General features: G+C 45.7%; 1 protein-coding gene and 1 long non-coding RNA gene across 2 annotated transcripts in view; one reads left to right on the top strand and one right to left on the bottom strand.

Annotated features, from left to right (window-relative positions):
* Positions 1–4,016, top strand: part of LOC144603882 (heparan sulfate glucosamine 3-O-sulfotransferase 6-like) — a 110,656-nt gene extending 106,640 nt beyond the window's left edge. The window contains exon 2 of the mRNA XM_078417669.1: positions 769–4,016. Coding sequence (XP_078273795.1) covers positions 769–1,387 — 619 coding nt within the window. The 3' untranslated portion in view covers positions 1,388–4,016. The remainder of the gene's footprint in view (positions 1–768) is intronic.
* The window catches only part of LOC144603883 (uncharacterized), a 148,863-nt gene that overhangs the window by 102,398 nt on the left and 24,871 nt on the right, over positions 1–21,594 (bottom strand). The gene's annotated exons all lie outside the window — the stretch shown is intronic.

Below are 21,594 nucleotides of genomic sequence, written 5' to 3'. Positions count from 1 at the left end.
TGAGGCTGACGAGGGGTGTCGAGGGGGTGGGGTGGGAAGGAGATGACGGAACAGTGAAGCACAAGATGGATGGAAGACACGGGCTCGGTACGGGCGGCCGCACGGGCTCGGTACGGGCGGCCGCACTGCAAGTGGACTTGTCCATTTCATGATTTTCTGACTGAAACCTGCCCTGGGTGGGCTCACACAATCGTTTACTACTCAATAACTGCGGCCATTCCAGCATCAGGAATATATAAATCGACCAAAGGGTATTGACGAAAATACGGGCTGACATTTCGCACTGCCTTTCCTTTTTCTTTTCTGTTTCTGCTTTTCTGCTTTCTGCTGCACAACCGCCAACAGCTGGGCTGTGTCGTGCAGGTTTCGCTCGCGCGGGCACTGGTTGCAAAAGGGTTAATTAGATTTTTATGTGGGCAAGTTTGGTGAGATGGCTCATGTCCAAGTTGCAGAGTTGTGACTTGAAGTGACAAGGTTGGTGCACATCTGGTGGTGTGGGGAAGGATGTTCCACTCTGGGATAGTCCATGGATACAGTCACTGAGGACTGTCTTGTAAATGTCTGGGTATTGGATTGAAGGAAGTGAGATATGTTACTGGGGATGATGTCATGAGTCTCTTTGTAGACTGTAATAAGTGAGCTTTGGTGCGCCTTGACTCCAGCGACTCCCAGCCAAGGCGGTTTAACGTATCGGAGACGCTTGACTGTCTTGAGTAGTCTTCCCGAATGACTTAATTTTAATGAGATGTTGCTTCTTTGTTTTTGTAGGAGCCTCATGCCTCGCACTCTGCAGGGACAGATCACCATGGAGAAAACGCCCAGTTACTTTGTCACCAAAGAAGCCCCGAAGCGTATCTCCCTCATGTCGAGAGACACCAAACTGATCGTGGTGGTGAGGAACCCGGCCACCAGGGCAATCTCGGATTACACCCAAACCCTGTCCAAGAACCCAGGCGTCCCCAGCTTCCAGGCGCTGACCTTTAAAAACGCCAGCACCGGTCTGATAGACACGACGTGGAGTGCGGTCCGCATCGGCATTTACGCCAAACACCTAGAGAACTGGCTGCAGTATTTCCCCCTCTCCAAGATCCTCTTTGTGAGCGGGGAGAGGCTGGTTAGTGATCCGGCCGGCGAGATGGGCCGGGTGCAGGATTTCCTGGGCCTTAAGAGGGTGGTTACTGACAAGCATTTCTATTTTAACGAGACCAAGGGCTTCCCCTGCCTGAAGAAACCCGAAGGCAGCAGTAAACCCCGTTGCCTCGGCAAGTCAAAGGGAAGGACTCACCCCAAAATAGACATGGATGTTGTCCTTCGGCTAAAGGAGTTCTACAGACCGTTTAATCAGAAGTTCTACCAGATGACGGGCCAGGACTTTGGATGGGAGTGAAACACATTATACTAAGCACAAACAACTGGCAATTAACTGCATGTAAAGCGACTGAGTTCGTTCATTTTAACTTTTTCTCAGCACTCGGTTTCTCTGGGAACTTGTAAAGGCTTGCCTCAATTTTTGCCAGCGTTCATGAAATCCTTTTTCAGGTCAAAGTTTTTTATGCCGAACTTTATGAATAAAAAAACGTTACATGACAAACCAAGGAACAATTCTCAGAGGGGAACGAAATTCTAAGTGCTACTTTCATACTTGGTATTGAAAATGAACTGCAAGATCTTACCAATCCAGAAATGCCGAATATTAAGGATAATCTTTAGAGGTTGCGAGAGTTTTTAAATAAATGATGTTGCTAGGCTTCCCTTCTCCCTGAAGCATCCTGAATCTGCTCTTAGGAACTGCAGATGCTAGTTTACACCAAAGATAGACACAAAATGCTGGAGTAACTCAACGGGACAGGCAGCATCTCTGGAGAGGAATGGGTGATTTTTCGGGTCGAGACTCTGTATACTGCCTCAGTGTACTGCTGCTGTACACTTGTACTGTATCTGAAATGCTTATATAATATGTATATATGTGCTTATGTATAGTGATACCTGTACTGAACTGTGTACAAAAATGAAACGTTACCCATTCCTTCTCCCCCGAGATGCTGCCTGTCCCGCTGAGTTACTCCAGCATTTTGTGTCTACCTTCGCAACTACTGTGTTGTCCAAGGCATTTGACATTTATTTTGAGGTTAACCACTGATGAAATCATTCTGAATCTGAATCACAAAATTAACTTAATTAAACCATAATCCAATTTGGATTCACTCTTTGTTTGGCAAGTGGAAATACCCTGCCTTTGTTTCCACTCTGCGATGAATCCCCCTTTTTGGCTGAGGAGACTGTTCTGTTTTTTTAATAGACAATAGACACTAGACAATAGGTGCAGGAGGAGGCCATTCGGCCCTTCGAGCCAGCACCGCCATTCAATGTGATCATGGCTGATCATTTAATGTATATGATTTTGCCAAGAGTTATTCTGTCAACGATTACATTCAATACTGCAAACAATGAAAAAGGCGTACAAAATCGACAGAATTTTGTCAGTAAGCAAATTAATTTACTTGTCTGTGTTTGGATGCCTTGGAAGCAGTTTTATAGGCAGTAGTAAAAATGTAATAACAAGGGACTGCAGATGCTAGTTCATACCAAACAAAAAGACACAAAATGCTGGAGTAACTCCGAGATATACTGCCTGGCCCGCCTGGTTCCTCCAGAATTTTGTGTCTTTCTTTTGGGTAGTAGTACGTGGTCTTTGAGGGCGTCTTCAGTTGCAGTAGTTTGGAATGGACAAAAGTGCTGTCTAAAATTATAATTCTGGAACCTTAACTTGGAAAACAAAAACACGCACCTGATTTAAATTGACCCAAATCAGTAGGTTTAGAGACACAGCATGGAAACAGGCCCTTCGGCCCACTAAGTCCACACCAACCGTCGATCACCCCGTTCAAAGTAGTTCTATGCTACCCCACTTTCACACTAGATCCAATTTTACAGAGGCCGTTTAGCCTACAAACATGCACGTCTTTGGGATGTAGGAGAAAACCGGATCACCTCTATAGAAGCAACAGGAAACTCCCAAGAAGAGTGATTTGATTTTACTGCAATCTTTTCTTCCCGATAAATCTTATCTGCTGCCAAGATATCATTCCATGGAACCAAAATGATAGATGACTGAGCTGCCCTCTATTAGTGACTCTGGCAACACTTCCACTTCAAGTCTATTATTTTGGATAAGACCAAGTCGAGTTCTGTACTTACAGTTGCCTTATCATCAGACATGAAAAAAGGTGCCTTCCTGATATCATATGTACAAAGTGTAGGAAGGAACTGCAGTCGCTGGTTTATACCAAAGATAGACACAAAATGTTGGAGTAACCCCATCGGGTAAGGCAGCATCTGTGGAGAAAAGGAATAGGTGACGTTTCAGGTCAGAACCCTCCTTTAGAACCGAAGAACCTTCTTCAGTCTGAAGAAGGGTTCCGACCCAAGATGTCACCTACTCCTTTTCTCCAGAGTGCTGCCTGACCTGCCGAGTTACCCCAACATTTTGTGTCTACTATTTAAAATGTCTGGTTTGTCAGAAAGTTGAGCATACCACAAAGTGAGGGCCTCACAGGTCATGACTTGGCATTGAAAGTCATCATCAAATTAGAATTACTTTGTAGGTTCATTGGCTTGTCCCTGGTGTATGTAGGATAGTGTTAGTGTGCGGGGATCGCTGGTCGGCGCGGACTCGGTGGGCCGAAGGGCCTGTTTCCACCTCTAAACTAAATGTATCCGTGTTTCACTTCTATCACAAGTCGATGCTGAAAATGTTTGTCCTCTCTGTCTGGATTTCATGCTTTAAACTGTTAATTTACATTGATATGTTTTAATGTTGTATTCATAATGTATAGTTAAGAGTAACTAATATAATTTCTTTCAACTAAAGTTATGTATGTTTTGCAACATGCTTACTACTTACGTTTTTGTGGAGTTGCGTTATTTTAGTACAGTTCACTTAACACTGAAACTGTATATGGTAATTATTTCTAATGGACATAATTAACTGAAATCATTGGTCTCCATTATGTATAAGAAACTATTATTTTAAGTGATATTTCATCATTGAAATGCTATATTCAGTGAAAAAAAATCATTCTTGTTTCTATAAACAAAACATATTTTCTATCAATTGGTTTCTAAAGTCATAATTCCTCAAAAGATGACTTTTTATTTATTCTGCTATCTAAAAACACGATCATTTATAAATGGGGTCTCTCTATCATACCCAAAGCATTAGTTTCTTCTGCTTCAGGAAGCTTGGGTAATTATATTTTAGTTATTGCTGGACTGGAAGCATTGTTTAACGGATGTAGACTTAAATTCTGAGTATTTACATTTTTGGTGTCCCCCCATTTAACTTACATTAGCTCTCTAGCTTTCTCCTGCATTTAGAAGGTTGGTCTTCGTTGCAGTGGAGGATTGGAGTTGGGGAACAGATTGTCTAAAAATTCTTACTCCTCAATGCATATTTCAATCTAAACAAGGTAGCATCTGCAGTTCTTTCTGCACATGGATAGAAACGTTTCGGGTCGAGAAGGATCCTGTCCCTAAACGTCACCTATCCAAAATTCTCCAGAGATGCTGCCAGACCTGCTGAGTTACTCCAGCACTTTGTGTCCTTTTATGTACTAACCAGCATCTGCAGTTCCTTGTTTCTACGTTCAATTTTGGCCACACACAAGGAATGGCAGATGCTGGATTACAAAAAAAAACGATGTGAAGAAGGTCCCGACCTAAAACGCCCCTTATCCACGTTCTCCAGAGACGTTGCCTGACCTGCTGCGTTACTCCAGCACTTTGTGTCTTTTTTTCCAATACTGGTCTCCAAGATTCAGCAAACCCTGTGGCTGACATCATCAATATTCTTAAATCATCACACAATCTAAACAGCTCCTAATTAGTGAAATGACATTTATAATTACGCTGTGTAGGAAGGAGTTGCAGATGCTGGTTTATACGGAAGATAGACACAAAGTGCTGGAGTAACTCAGCAGGTCAGGCAGCATCTCTGGAGAGAAGGGTGATGACATTTGGTGACGGGACCCTTCTACAGACTGAAATGGGGGGGGGGGGGGGGGGGGGGACCAATTGGAGGCAGGAAATGGCCAGAAGGAATCAGATCCTGCAATTGATGACCAAGTAAGGGTGGAGCCCACAATGGTCCATTGTTGGCTGGGGAAGAGGTTATAACAAAGGGACACAGGGATGCGAACTGTGGAACTAACAGGACGACTAGGGTGGGGGAGGGGCGGAAAGAGGGAATGCAGGGGTTACTGGAAATTAGAGCAATCAGTATTCATACTGCTGGGGTGTAAGCTGCCCAAGCGAACTATGAGGTGCTGTTCCTCCAATTTTCATGTGGCCTCACTCCGACAGTGGAGTCATAGAGTGATACCGTGTGGAAACAATTCCTTCGGCCCAACTTGCCCACACCAGCCAACATGTCCCAGCTGCACTAGTCCCACCGACCCGCATTTGGTCCATATTCCTCCAAACCAGTCCTATCCATGTACCTGTCTAACTGTTTCTTAAACGTTGGGATAGTCCCAGCCTCAACTACCTCTTCTGGCAGCTTGTTCCATACACGCACCACCCTTTGTGTGATAAAGTTGCCCCTCAGATTCCTATTAAATCCTTTCCTCCCTTTTGAGGAAAGGTCCGTGTGGGAATGGGAAGGGGAGTTCAAGTGTTTGGCAACCGGGGAGATCGCGTAGGCCAAGGTGGACTTAGCGTCGTAGGTGTTAAGTGCAAACAGTGGAACAGCGGTACTGGTAGGATGACCAGGGTAGGGGAGGGGTAATTTATAGTCATAGTTATGTTATTAACCATGTAATTTATAATTATACTGATACTTTTGGAACCCATATTAAAAAAAAGGCATGTAATATATGCTAGTTGAGATTTATACAGCAGAACATTTTGTAATGAGCTCTTGCATTAACATTACCTCACACATCGCTGTCCCTGGAACAGTATGGTGATTATGCTATCCCTCATACTATCCGCGATACAGCACGGAAACAGGCCCTTCGGCCCACCGAGTCCGCACCGACCAGCGATCCCCGCACACTAGCACTATCCAACACAAGGGACATTTTAAATTTTTTATATACCAAGCCAATTAACCTACAAACTGGAACATCTTTGGAGTGTGGGAGGAAACCGGAGCACCCGGAGAAAACCCACGTGGTCACGGGGAGAACGTACAAACTCCGTACAGACGGCACCCATGGTCAGGATCGAACCCGGGTCCCTGGAGCTGGAAGGCAGCAACTCTACCGCTGAGCCCTTTTGTTCAAAATGGATTTTTATCGTCAATCTGGGACCCAGCCCCTCAATGTTGTTGGACTTTTAAGATTTGTAAAATTACAGATCAAAGATACAGATGCAACACAGATGTTTTAAATATACTGTATTAAATTATATTGTCAGCCATTCACAATGGATAATTACTAATCTACACCTCATGCTGCCTCGGCAAGGCCAGCAGCATAATCAAGGACCAGTCTCACCCCGGTCACTCCCTCTTCTCCCCCTCCCACCAGGCAAGAGGTACAGAAGTGTGAAAACGCACACCTCCAGATTTAGGGACAGTTTCTTCCCAGCTGTTATCAGGCAACTGAACCATTCTATCACCAACTGGAGAGCGGGCCTGAGCTGCCATCTACCTCATTGGTGACCCTTGGACTATCTCTAATCAGACTTTACTGGCCTTTATCTTGCACTAAACGTTACTCCCCTTTATCATGTATCTGTACTGTGTGATTGGCTCCATTGTAATATGGCAAGGCTCAGGAACCAAGGGTGGCGGAAAATCAGTGGTGGACCTAAAAACACCGATTAAATATAGTTGGCATTTATTTCACAAAATGCTGGAGTAACTCAGCAGGTCAGGCAGCATCTCAGGAGAGAAGGAATGGGTGACGTTTCGGGTCGATACAGCTTGTCTGTATCTTTCGAAAAAAATAAATAAAGTGCAGTAAAGTGCAAGTTGGAAGGTCTCCAGTGGGGTAGATAGGAGGTCAGGACCACACTCTCTGGCTGGGGAGAGGACAATAAACAATAGGTTCAGGAGGAGGCCATTCGAGCCAGCACCGCCATTCAATGTGATCATGGCTGATCATTCTCAATCAGTACCCCGTTCCTGCCTTCTCCCCATACCCCCTGACTCCGCTATCCTTAAGAGCTCTATCTAGCTCTCTCTTGAATGCATTCAGAGAATTGGCCTCCACTGCCTTCGGGGGCAGTGAATTCCACAGATTCACAACTCTCTGACTGAAAAAGTTTTTCCTCATCTGTTCTAAATGGCCTACCCCTTCTTCTTAAACTTTGCCCCCTGGTTCTGGACTCCCCCAACATTGGGAACATGTTTCCTGCCTCTAAAGTGTCCAACCCCTTAATAATCTTATATAGGGTAGATGGGAGGTCAGGACCGCACTCTGTGGCTGGGGAGAGGACGGTTCAGTCGCCCGACAAACCGCTGGCAAGAAAGCGTTCAGTTCATGTAAGAGCCAACAGTTCATGTTTTTCACGCCGATTGGAACGATTGCCAACAAAAGTCACCAAGAGCAATTAAAAAGCACCCCTTCGCCTATCGGCACTCTCCAGGGGACTGTATAATTCCGGGACAAAATGTGTAAAAGAGAAATGGAGATGAAAGTGGGCCGGGGGGCGGCGTGCTGGGTGGGAGGCGGTGTCACGTCTACTGGAACGTGTTCAGCTACTCTGGCAGTCCCACCAGTGTGGTGGGCTACAGTACAACCCTCGTGTTTGGGGTCTGGGTCCTGGTGACACTCCACCAAATTATTCTCAGTGACAGTTTGAAAGTTTCCCAAAGTGGCTGTGAAAGGCTGGGGCGCTTGATAGCGATCCTATTAGCCAGTTGAGTGAATGCATTCAGGGGGCAGCCATATAGATATGCAAAAACCCAGCCGCGCTCTCAAAGAGGCCCTGTGTGTGTGTGTCTCCCCCTTTTGTGAAGCACCCGCTCTCTTTAAGAGCCGGCCTTTCTCCGAGCGCACAATGAATGGCATATAGACTGCGGTATTAAGAGCATCCGAGGCAGGCACCACCGCATTGAATCTCAGGTCGTAGACTCATTAAGGATGCTCGCCGGGATCTTGCGAATACTCCTCAAGAGGGTTGACTGCGAGGATTTGGGATTTTTTTGAAGTGTCGGAACAATGGCCTGTTGAACTTAATTGCTGCCCCCAGCAGTTTAAGGGTCAAGTGTTTGCATTCACCGAGTGGGACCTGGAACACTTGTGGCTTTTTTGTTCGACCAGAGTCTCCACTTCATCACATCTCGGACAATACGTGAACGCTTTGGTGTTATGGAGAAAGCACCTGAGACCCCCAAAACTAGGAGAAAGGCGATTTTCCAAACTCTTTAACAATGAAGGCAGAACCTGTGTCTCAGATGGGAGGAAAGTCATTCACAATTTGCCTGAACGAAACTTTGTGATATGAATGATAATTTGTGACATTTAAACAAGCAAAATACTTAAACTTCTACTCACTCCACCACTCCCACCTTTATCCACTGATTAAACGGTGACCTTGCAAAGAAAATCGGCAAACTTTATAAACTTTATAATTCCACAATTATTTATTCCTTCTGACACAATTTTTGGAAATTCCACAATCATTTGGAAAATTCAATTTATTCCATTTAGAATGGTCATGTTAAAATCTTTCAAAATATCAAATTGCATTTTTTCCAAGATAATCCTTCTTGTTTCTTTACGCAGCGTTGCAATAGTATTTGAAAGAAAACACTAATACTGGTTAGAAAATCCTCGCCCTAAAAAACATACATAGAACCATCTTTGAGAACTGCCTTGGTTGCCTGTTAGTGTAAAGGTCAGAGCAGATGCTGGATTAGTATGTAAAGCAGTGTGCCAGCGATCTGAAGTATTGCAAGCTGCAACTTGTTTTAAAAAAGAGAGGGGGAAATGTAGCAGATACAGGCTCGCCAGTTGTTGGTGACGGGGCAACGTTTCGAGGCAATAATACAGAGCAATTTTAGTGACAGTCCAAACTGTTTAATAAAATTAAGGGCCTCTGGGATATGAAGAACAATAACGGCACGATTCAGAAATTGGCTCAGGGATAGGAACCTGAGCTCGCTATGCATGGCTGGAAGCAATGTACAATTAATTATATGGCCTGGGGAGTTGATAGTTTAGTTTGGGACTGCACGGTGGCACAGCGACCCGGGTTCGATCCTGACCATGGGTGCTGTTTGTACGTTCTCCCTGTGACCTGCGTGGGTTTTCTCATTGAAGTATTAAGTGTCATTATTCAATTTCTCTAATTTTAACATTTTATTCACCAGATGTAAACCATCACACCGGCTTTGAAGTCTGAAGAAGGGCCCTGACCCGAAACGTCACCTGTGTAGGAAGAAAACTGCATATGCTGGTTAAAATCGAAAGTAGACACAAAATGCTGGAGTAACTCAGCGGGTCAGGCAGCATCTCTGGAGACCATTTTGGGTCGAGACCCTTCTTCAAAACGTCACCCATTCCTTCTCTCCAGAGATGCTGCCTGATCCGCTGAGTTACTCCAGCACTTTGTGTCCTTTTTTTGGGACAAACTAGTAATATGGACAGGCACATGGCAGCTGAAATTATTGCACAGGAATGTGAAATGATATGTTTTTGTTAGCGCAATGAGGAGAAAGTTGCATGAAGACAGGTTGTGTCAGTTGGCAGGAGAAAGGGAGAAATCTCTCAAAATTATATATGGCGTCTTTGTACTTTTTAATAACGGTGGAATCGTTTGGAAAAGAAAAGACAAGCCTGTGGAAAACACTGTTTAGGTCCGAGCTGAGGTATTGTGTTCAATTCTGGGCACAGTGCCTGTAGAAAATATGATGAGGTCTTACAGCGGGAACTTATTCAAGTAGCTTGAAGGTTTTGAGTTTAGCAGAGAAACTGAATCATCTGCATTCTCATCAGAACACAGAAGACCTTCTGAGTGATAAATAATAAAAGATGTTCAAAAGCATAAGCAGTTACAAAAAAGATTTGAAGGGAAACAGTGTGTGGGAAAGGAACTGCAGACTGCCGGAACTTTACACCGCAGATAGACACTAAATGCTGGAGTAACTCAGCGGGACAGGCAGCATCACTGGAGAGAAGGAATGGACGACGTTTCGGGTCGAGACCTTTCTTCAGTCTGAAGAAGGGTCTCGACCAAAACGTCACCTATTCCTTCTTTCCAGAATTGCTGCCTGTCCCGATGAGTTACTCCAGCATTCAGTGAGGAAAGAAGGACGGTTTGGGTTTAGGACACAAAGTGCTGGAGTAACTGCAGCAGGTCAGGCAACATCTCTGGAGAACATGGACAGACAATAAACAATAGACAATAGGTGCAGGAGGAGGCCATTCGGCCCTTCGAGCCAGCACCACCATTCAATGTGATCATGGCTGATCATTCTCAATCAGTACCCCGTTCCTGCCTTCTCCCCATGCCCCCTGACTCCGCTATCCTTAAGAGCTCTATCTAGCTCGCTCTTGAATGCATTCAGAGACTTGGCCTCCACTGCCTTCTGAGGCAGTGAATTCCACAGATTCACAACTCTCTGACTGAAAAAGCTTTTCCTCATCTCCGTTTTAAATGAGGAAAAACTTTTCTCAGGTGATGTTTCAGTCCGAAGAAGGGCCTTGACCCAAAATGTCACGTATCCATGTTCTCCAGTGCTGAGTTATTCTATCACTCTGTGACCCTTTGTGTGTTAACCGGTTTCCGCAGTTCTTTGTTTCTACTGGTTTAGGTCCAGGTTTATTATTGTCACGTGTCCCAAGGTACAGTGAAAAGCTTTGTTTCGCGTTAGGGTTGCCAACTTCCTCACTCCCAAATACGGTGACATCACCGCCCGGGCGGCCGCCATTGGTGGAGCGGGAGCACGTGGCCGCTGGCTGGGTGAGGTCACGGGGGGCGCGGGGCGGTGACGTCGTCACCCGTTGTCCCATAATTGGGAGTGAGGAAGTTGGCAACCCTACTAATACAGGACAAGGGCGGTCCCCGTAACGGGACAAACTAATTTAGCCCAAAGTTACAGGATGTCCCGGCTAATACGGGACAGTTGGCAAGTACCCTAGTCAACCAGTATCTGCAGTTCTTCGTTCCTACTGGTTTAGGTTTAGGTTTATTTATGTCACGTGTCCAAAGGTACAGTGAAGAGCTTTGTGTCGCCTGCTACCCAATCAATTCAGATGATACTCTACATAAATACAAATACGACACAAAACTCAAGTACAATGGGCAGAGCGAAGGGGAAGATTCAGAGCGCAGGAGGTAGTTCTCAGCTGTGTAGCCCAACTGGACACAGATGTGGCTGGTCAAAGGAGCAGATGGCTCACCTGGAAACGTTTTTCCACGGCATGCCTAGATCGTCAACACACCGCCTCACTGCACGGCAGAGGCAGATTCAGTAGTAAGATCAATTGGATAAACGCTGAAAGGAAAATCAAAATTATAGTCCGTGTGGGGTGGGATTAATTGGATACCTAATCCACAAAGCCAGCGATCACAGTGATCAGAACAACCCCCCCCCCCCCCTCTGTGCTAAGTAATTCTACGAGTTACATTATTTTAGTAGAAGTGGTGCTTTTCTGAATTAGCCTGGGCAGCCTTAAAGAAGGGTAAACAGTTCAGCAATGCTGGAATATTGAGGATGTAGTATTTGAGTTTGGAACAACTTAGAGGGATATGGGCCAAATGGGACCAGCATCTTGATCGCTATGGTGAGTTGAGCCAATGTCTTGCCGTGCTATAGAACGCCTGTATGATCACTGATATGATTATAACAGTGGAGCAAAGGAAGGTAGACTTTACTGTAATAATCGGCCCTCCGAGTCCACGCCGATCATTGATCACCAGTTCACACTACCTCTATGTTATCCCACTTTCTCATCCACTCACTACCTGCTAAGTTCAAGTCTCAGACGTCATAAGTGCAGAGTTTTTAACCAGACCATGAAGGCCTGTTGTCCTGGTGGCGTTGCAGGGTCGGCCTGGCCAAGCATAGCCGTCGGTGTGCTCCACCGCAGCTCCTTGCAGCTGCAGGCCGTGTCCGGTCCGCGTGCTCGGCATCTTGGAGCGGCGCCCGGTCTAGCCGAGCTCCAGGTTGCTGCAGGGCCTCCAGCGGGCGGCCCACTCCACCGTCGAGGTGCCCTGCACTGCTCCTCGCAGGCATCATGTGCAGAACAGACATTATGGGCTGAGCGGCCTGTTCATGTACTGCTCTATGTTAAAATATGTCTCTTTCATGGAAATTACATTGCAGAAACAGGCCATGTGGCCCAGTGGGTCTGTGGTTATTTACCCAAATCAACACAATCTTCTTTTCCTTTCCTCCAAACTAATTAATACACAATGAACAATAGGTGCAGGAGTAGGCCATTCGGCCCATCGAGCCAGCATCGCCATTCAATGTGATCATGACTGATCATTCACAATCAGTACCCTGTTCCAGCCTTCTCCCCATACCTCCTGACTCTGCTATCTTTAAGAGCTCTATCTAGCTCTCTCTTGAAAGCATCCAGAGAATTGGCCTCCACTGCCTTCTGAGGCAGAGAATTCCACAGATTTACAACTCTCTGACTGAAAATGTTTTTCCTCATCTCCGTTCTAAATGGCCTAACCCTTATTCTTAAGATAGATTCTTTATCTACCTTTGTCTTCAATTTAGCATGGACAGCAGTGAATCGTATGGGTGTCAGGGGTTATGAGGAGAAGGCAGGAGATTGGGGTTGAGAGGGAAAGATAGATCAGCCATGATTGAATGGCGGAGTAGACTTGATGGGCCGAATGGCCTAATTCTGGCGCTACAACTTATGAACTAGTTAGATCAGGGTTGCGAATATCTGACTATATTTCACACATGTTAATGATAAGACCATTTTGCACAAGTGAAAAGCTGGAGAATAAGTAATTGGATTAAAATGGCTGAATCAGGTTACATATTCAAGCCAAGAATCTGGCAACATACCCTAGCAACTCTCTGGTGGATTGAACCACATCATAGTAAGTATGCACCACAGTAAGCATACTGTCGGGTTGCATCACAGCTTGGTTTGGGAACAGTTCTACTCAAGACCGCAAGACGTTGTAGAGAGTTGCAGATGTAGCCCAGTCCGTCACACAGAGTGGACAGAAATAGTCTTCTGAGCCCGCATGCAATGGTTTTTATTTAGAGATACATCTCGGAAACAGGCCCTCCGACCCACCGAGTCAGCACCGATCAGCGATCTCCGCACATTAACACTATCCTACACACACCAGGGACAATTTACACATACTCTACACCAAGCCAATTAACTTACATACCTGTACATCATTGGAGTGTGGGAGGAAACCAAAGATCTTGGACAAAACCCACGCAAGTCACGGGGAGAACATACAAACTCCGTACAGACAGCACCCGTAGTCGGGATCGATCCCGGGTCTCCGGCGCTGCAAGGCAGCAACTCTACCGCTGAGCCACCGTGCCGCCCGTCTTTTGCCGCCATTTTCTAAGTTCAGTCCGCGCTCTAGTTCTTATGAGCGGTGCCCGATTCAGGCGAGACCCAGGCTGCTGTGGCCTTCCTGCCATCACGTTCCTTGGACGTGACATCCCTCTCCTCGCCCGTCCACCCTCGTGTCCCGGGGACGTCTCCCACAGCCGCATTGAAACGTGCCGAACAGTGAAAGGCCTGGATAGAGTGGATGTGGAGAGGATGTTTCCATTAGCGGGAGAGTCTAGGACTAGAGGGCACAGCCTCAGAATTAAAGGACGTTCCTTTAGGAAGGAGATGAGACATTTATTTAATCAGAGGGTGGTGAATGTGTGGAATTCTTTGCCACAGAAGGCTGTGGAGGCCAAGCCAGTGGATATTTTTAAAGCAGAGATAGATAGATTCTTGATTAGAAAGGGTTATGGGGAGAAGGCAGGAGAATGGGGTTAGGTGGCAGATCAGTCACGATTGAATGGCGGAGTAGATTCCATGGGCGAATGGCCTCATTCTACTCCTAACACTTGTGAACTTGTCATAGAGTCATACAGTGTGGAAACAGGCCCTTCGGCCCAACATGTCCCTCGGTGGCAATGTTCCGCAGATGTAACTACCCTCTGACTAAAGAGGTTCCTCCTCACCTTTTTAAAAGAACGCCCTATAATTCTGAGGCTGTGACCTCTGGTCCTAGACTCTCCCACCAGTGGAAACATCCTTTCCACATCCACTCTACCTATGACCTTGAGCACGAGGGTGCGGTCGGCCAGACCCCGGTTGCCTCTCCCAACGGTCTCGCCCCGATGTCATCACCAGGTCTCCGGTCTCGGGGGACGAGCACGGGGCCGGCTCGGCGGCTCCCCCCGCAGGCCGCGGTCCGCCGGGTCAATCAAGCTTCATAGCCCCGAAGAACAGGTGACTTTCCGCAGCATTTATCCGTGTTCCATCAACTTTCATCTTACGTTTACTTATCTACACAACTAAGACCGATGAGCAAATCACATCTTCATAGTCTGCGGTATCCATTACTTTGCCAGATATTTGCTTCACTGAGATTTTTTTTCTCTAATGAATCCCAAATTGAACGCACAGTTGTGGTAATGTTGCCAAGGCACCAAAACATGTACAGATGTGCGGGCAGTCGTTTTGCGTTTTACATTTTTGTACTTCAATCACATCGCCCATGTAAAATCCAAAGATTGCTTCACTTTGTATGGTTGCTGCTGCCCAGTTGGTTTCTACACTGAACTGTTAAACCATGGAGATGGAAGAACTGTAGATGCTGGTTTACAAAGTAACTCAGCAGGTCAGTCAACATGGATGCTGTAAAGGACACAAGTCAAGTCAAGTCAAGTCAAGTCAAATTTATTTGTCACATACACATACACGATGTGCAGTGAAATGAAAGTGGCAATGCCTGCGGGTTGTGCACAAAAAGAATTACAGTTACAGCATATAAATAAAGTTAATAAGTTACTATTAGTGTCGACAAAAATTTAGTCTCTGGGGTTATAAAAGTTGACAGTCCTGATGGCCTGTGGGAAGAAGCTCCGTCTCATCCTCTCCGTTTTCACAGCGTGACAGCGGAGGCGTTTGCCTGATCGTAGCATCTGGAACAGTCCATTACTGGGGTGGCAGGGGTCCCTCATGATCTTGCTTGCTCTGGATCTGTACCTCCTGATGTATAGGTCCTGCAGGGGGACGAGTGTAGTTCCCATGGTGCGTTCTGCCGAACGTACTACTCTCTGCAGGGCCATCCTGTCCTGGGCAGAGCTGTTCCCAAACCAGACTGTAATGTTGCCGGACAGGATGCTCTCTACAGCCCCAGAGTAGAAGCAATGAAGGATCCTCAGAGACCCTCTGAATTTCCTCAGTTGAACATGGACAGGCAATGTTTTAGATCTTGACCCGAAACGCCACCTATCTGTGTTCTCCAGAGATGCTGCCTGACCTGCTGAGTTACTCCAGCACTTTGTATCCCTTTGTGCACTTCCTTGTTTCTGCAGTAGTGCATTAACTAGCATCAGCACTTCCTTGTTTCCGCAGTAGTGCATTAACTAGCATCAGCACTTCCAGTTTCCTTTCTCATCGTTACTTTTTTGCATATCTTTCATTCATTGTTCTCGATCTCTCTGCATCACCTTCTATATCTCTCGTTTCCCTTTCCCATGACTTTCAGTCTGAAGAAGGGTCTCGAACCGAAACGTCACCTATTCCTTCTCTCCAAAGATGTTGCCTGTCCAGCTGAGTTACTCCAGCTTTTTGTGCCTATCTTTGGTTTAAACCAGCACCTGTAGTTCCTTCCTACTTAAAAGGGGTTTGTTTTGTAAAGTAAAATATGAGTGTGTTCTTTCCACTTTTGTCTTTATTTCACACATCAGCCTTTGATCTTCACAGTGTGCATGTATTGCACTACGAAGCTTCAATCCTTGGTACAATTGAATCAGACTCCAAGGCAGGGGGAATGTTATCAGAGCTTTTGCAAAATGTGCAGGAATTACAGCAGGAACTTTATACTCTTTCACAATTATATTCCAGTAAGTTTATTGTACAATTTCTCAGCTCTCAAATGTTCATTCTTCATACTGTTAAGTCAAATAAATATAAATATACAAGGCAAACATCCACGTTGCATGTGGAAATATCCGTTACCTTTTCTGGTTTGGGCCTAATGTACCAGGAGGTCTCCAGTTCTGATTGTTAAGTTTAGTTTAGTTCAGAGATACTGCGCGGAAACAGGCCCTTCGGCCCACCGAGTCCGCGCCGACCAGCGATCCCCGCACATTTACTCTATCCTACACCCACCAGGGACAATTTACAATTATACCAAGCCAGTTAACCTACAAACCTGTACGTCTTTGGAGTGTGGGAGGAAACTGGAGATCCCGAAGAAAACCCCTTGCAGGTCACGGGGAGACAATAGACAATAGGTGCAGGAGGAGGCCATTCGGCCCTTCGGGCCAGCACCGCCATTCAATGTGATCATGGCTGATCATTCTCAATCAGTACCCCGTTCCTGCCTTCTCCCCATACCCCCTGACTCCGCTATCCTTAAGAGCTCTATCCAGCTCTCTCTTGAATGCATTCAGAGAATTGGCCTCCACTGCCTTCTGAGGCAGGAGAACGTACAAACTCCGTACAGACAGCACCCATAGTCAGGATCGAACCCAGGTGTCTGGCGCTGTAAGGCAGCAACTCTACCGCCGCACCACCGTGCCGTCCTAACCTGTATTTTATTTGTTTCACAACAACCCCCATCAGGCTCTTGAACACTGCATAGCACTAACCTCAACTATGAACGTCTAGGGAGACAGAAGGAACTGTAGATGCTCGTTCCAAGTCGAGTTTGAAGAAGGGTCCCGACCCAAAACATCACCTGTCCATTTTTCTCCAGAGATGTTTCAAGACCCACTGAATTACTCCAGCACTTTGTGTCCATGTTAACCTACAGACCCGTACGTCTTTGGGTTTTACTTATTCTTACCCCTTCATCATTTTCAGCGGGGAATTCAGGAACCCCAACAAAACTCAAACGTGGGATCAAAACAGTTACCGATTGCTCTACTTGCAAAACCTTTGAACCATTTGTTGCATTCTCCGAAAGAGACTTCTCGATATGTAATTGAGTAACTTCACGGGAATCAATGAAGCACCATAAACCCCAGTGAGGGGCAGAGAAGAGTAGGTTAACTGATGATGAGGGTTTATCGGCACTGGGCCTGTACTCGCTGGAGTTTAGAAGAATGAGGGGGGACCTTATTGAAATAAACAGAATAGTGAAAGGCTTGGATAGAGTGGATGTGGAGAGGATGTTTCCACTAGCGGGAGAGTCTAGGACTAGAGGTCATAGCCTCAGAATTAAAGGACGTTCCTTTTGGAAGGAGATGAGGAGGAATTTATTTAGTCAGAGGGTGGTGAATCTGTGGAATTCTTTGCCACAGAAGGCTGTGGAGGCCAAGTCAGTGGATATTTTGAAGGCAGAGACAGATAGATTCTTGATTAGTACGGGTGTCAGAGGTTATGAGGAGATGGCAGGAGAATGGGGTTAGGATGGAGAGATAGATCAGCCATGATTGACTGGCTGAGTAGACTTGATGGGCCAAATGGCCTGATTCTACTCCTATCCCTTATGATCTTATGACCTTATTATTCAGGCGTACATCGATGCACTTGTAATGGTTATTTTAGCGGTGAACAGCCAACATGGTGATAAGTAGGGGGAAGGCCACTTTTGCCAGACACAGAATACGTTACAAGTTCTCCAGTGACAATGAGCTACCGTTTCCAAGTGCGCCACTCGGTCAATTTGTCAGATCATGGGATTTCATTCGCACAACTTGAAGTCCAAATTACCTACCGATGATTGGACTAATGGAAAAGTCAATGGGGATTGTTAAGGACCTCTGGAAGTCAGGAGCAAGTCAGATGTGTGTGCGGTTTTACGATTGTGTTTCACTGGAGTCCAGGCTGTATCCAGCATCGCTCATAGGTAAGAGAATCAGTTGTCACGAGAACAATATCACTCAATTTCTGTAATTCAGAAAGGACAAAGAACCAGAAAATCAATGGATGCGAAAACAGTTTATTTTATTTTCGTCATTTTATGAGCAGTAAAATCTACAATGAAACAACCAGAGAGGCAGATCCAATTGCATCATCCTTTTCATTAGAAGATCAGAGCATGAAAGACAAGAGGCTTTAAGACCATTTGTGTTACCTGTTGGAATTTCTGAATGAGACCATAACATAAATGTATAAAATATCAAGCCATATAAGATTCAGGGCATCTTGGCCGGCGTGGGCAAGTTGGGCCTAAGGGCCTGTTTCTGTGATGTATGACTCCATTACTGAATAACAGCTCTTGAAAGCCTTACCTTCTTGGTCAAAAGCCTAGGAACTCCGCTGAGGGGCAGTGTTTTTCACACAGAGGCTGGTGGGCATGTGGAATGAGCTGCCAGAGGAGGTAGTTGAGGCATAACTTGCCCATGTTCACATCTACGCTAGTCCCACCTGCCCGCGTTTGGCCCATATCCCTCTAAACCTTTTCTATCCATGTCTTTGTTCAATTGTCTTTTAAGTGTTGTTATAGTACCTGCCTCAACTGCGTCCTAGTTTAATTTAGTTTAGTTTAGAGATACAGTGTGGAAACAGACCCTTTGGCCCACCGGGTCCACGCCGACCAGCGATCACCCATACACTAGCTCTATCCTATACGTGAGGGACAATTTACAGAAGCCAATTGACCTATAAATCCGCACGTCTTTGGAATGTGGGAGGAAACTGGAGCACCCGGAGAAAACCCACGCAGTCACAGAGAAAAAGTGCAAACTCCGTGCAGACAGAGCCCGTAGTCAGCATCGATCCCGGGTCTCTGGCGCTGTAAGGCAGCAACTTTACTGTTGCGCCACCGTGCCGCTTTTGGCCGCTCGTTCCATATACTCATCACCCTCCGCGTGGAAAAGCTGCCCCTCAGGTTCCTATTAAATCTTGCCCCTCTCACCTTAAAACTGCCCTCTGGTCCTTAGTTCCCCTGCTCTGGGTGAAAGACTCTGTGCAAGTCTTGTCTGCTTGTTCTCCAGATGTTCTGCATTTATCCATGTTCCATCAACTTTCATCTTACGTGCCATTAACTCTCGAGCCAATGTTTTATTTATCATTCCAGATGTATAGTAAACTCCTGACTTTTTTCTTTCATATTTAACTTTTATAGTTCCCCATGTTTGCATTTGAGAACTTTTGGTTCAGTATTCCTTGTGAAACTCATGGAAGGTCACAGCATATTCCCAGCATAACTCTGCATTCCATATTTACAACCAAGCACATCCCAAAGCCTTTATAACTGTTAATGTAGCATCGCAGTACAAAATGAGGCAACTTTATGACCAGTGCAATGTTATGATTTGGATACAAGGAACGGCAGATGCTGGCTTACAAAACAAAAAGCACACAAAGTGCTGGAGTAACTCAACGGGTCAGGCAGCATCTCTGGAGGACATGGACGGGTGACGTTTCGGGTCAGGACCCTTCTTCAGACTGAAGATGGGTCCCAATCCAAAATGTCAACTATCCATGTTCCCCAGAGATGTTGCCTGACCCACTGAGGAAGGGTCCTGACCCAAAACATCACCGATCCATGTTCTGTAGAGATGCTGCCTGACCCGCTGAGTTACTCCAGCACTGTGTGTCTTTTAATGTTATTATCTATTGCTTTTTACACACATACTGCACTCACCAACTTAAAATGGCATTCACAGCTTTCAGGGAGCATTTCTGGAACTCGTCGCTTATGAAAGTTAAGGGCTTACAGTAACTTGCAGAATTAAGTTCACATGCAGCGTGAGAAACTGGCGGAAGTTTTATTATATAGGCTGCTAACAAACAAATATTAATGCCATTCTCTGGTGCCAAATTTCATTGGATAAATAATTGCAACTAATGATTAAATATTTATAATATTTACAAAAATGTAAATAAACAGTGTGAAGATATGTCATTGTTTATTTCCAAGCTTCCTCCCTAGATGCTTCAGTCGCTATTTATTGTTCTCTGCTGTGCTGTTCAGATTAAGGGCCATGTCCGTCTGATCAGTGGGCAGGACCGCAACTTTTATCCGTGATCTCCTTCATCCGAGCTGTAATCATTGACTCTGCTTCCAGCACGAAACATCTGCCCTACCATCCAATTCTGGGAACTGGCAAATTGATGATATCACCTTCCTGCAGTCAAGTCACAATGAATGAACAAGGGTACAGCGGTAGAGTTGCTGCCTTGGATATGTTAGATAATTCTCTTAGGGCTAACGGAATTAAGGGATATGGGGAGAAAGCAGGAACGGGGTACTGATTCTGGATGATCAGCCGTGATCACATTGAATGGTGCTGCTGGCTCGAAGTGCTGAATGGCCTCCCTCTGCACCTATTTTCTATGTTCCAACGTTTCCATCTTAGAGTGCCAGAGACCCGAGTTTGATCCCGACTACGGGTGCTAATGTAGCATTACAGAATAATATAGTTACTTTATGAGCAGTGTAGTGTTATTATTTGGATACCAGGAACTGCAGATGCCGGCTTACAAAACAAAAGACACAAAGTGCTGGAGTAACTCAATGGGTCAGGGAGCATCTCTGAACAACATGGATGGGTGATGTTTCGGGTCAGGACCCTTCTTCAGACTGAAGATGGGTCCCGATCCAAAACGTCAACTATCCAAGTTCTCCAGAGATGTTGTCTGTACGGAGTTTGTACGTTCACCCTGTGACTACGTGGGCTTTCTCCGAGATCTTTGGTTTCCTCCCACTCTCCAAAGATGTACGTTTGTCGGTTAATTGCCTTGGTATAAATGCAAAATTGTCCCTAGTGTATGGTGTTTCAGTCGCTATTTGTCGTTCTCTGCTGTGCTGTTCAGATTAAGGGCCATGTCCGGGGATCACTGGTCGGCGCAGACTTGGTGGGCCGAAGGGCCTGTTTCCTCGCTGTATCTCTAAACTAAATCAAACTAAATTAAAAGAGACTACTGTGGAATAGCTCACACCAATTGCAGTAATCTCTCATCATAATGGACCATAGGAGGGGAGATGGTGTCCACTCTTGCCGATTGTCTGCTATAACCAAGTGTAATAAATGGCCATTTCATGTGTAGAGACCCAACAATAACGTAGGCTGAGCAAGAACTGTACTGTCAGAGGTGACTTTCTTCAGGTTCTGCTGCAGGTTCTGCTGCAGTTGTACAGGGCCTTGGTGAGACTGCACCTGGAGTACTGTGTACAGTTTTGGTCTCCTAATCTGAGGAAAGACATTCTAGCCTTAGAGGGAGTACAGAGAAGGTTCACCAGATTGATCCCTGGGATGGCAGGACTTTCATATGAAGAAAGACTGGATAGACTAGGCTTATACTCGCTGGAATTTAGAAGACTGAGGGGGGATCTTATAGAAACATATAAAATTCTTAAGGGGTTGGAGAGGCTAGATGCGGGAAGATTGTTCCCGATGTTGGGGAAGTCCAGAACCAGCGGTCACAGCTTAAGGATAAGGGGGAAATCTTTTAGGACCGAGATGAGAAAACATTTCTTCACACAGAGAGTGGTGAGTCTGTGGAATTCTCTGCCACAGAA

This window comes from Rhinoraja longicauda, chromosome 21, assembly GCF_053455715.1.
Source record: "Rhinoraja longicauda isolate Sanriku21f chromosome 21, sRhiLon1.1, whole genome shotgun sequence".
Lineage (NCBI taxonomy): Eukaryota > Metazoa > Chordata > Chondrichthyes > Rajiformes > Arhynchobatidae > Rhinoraja > Rhinoraja longicauda.
This window is presented reverse-complemented; position numbering and strand designations above follow the sequence as displayed.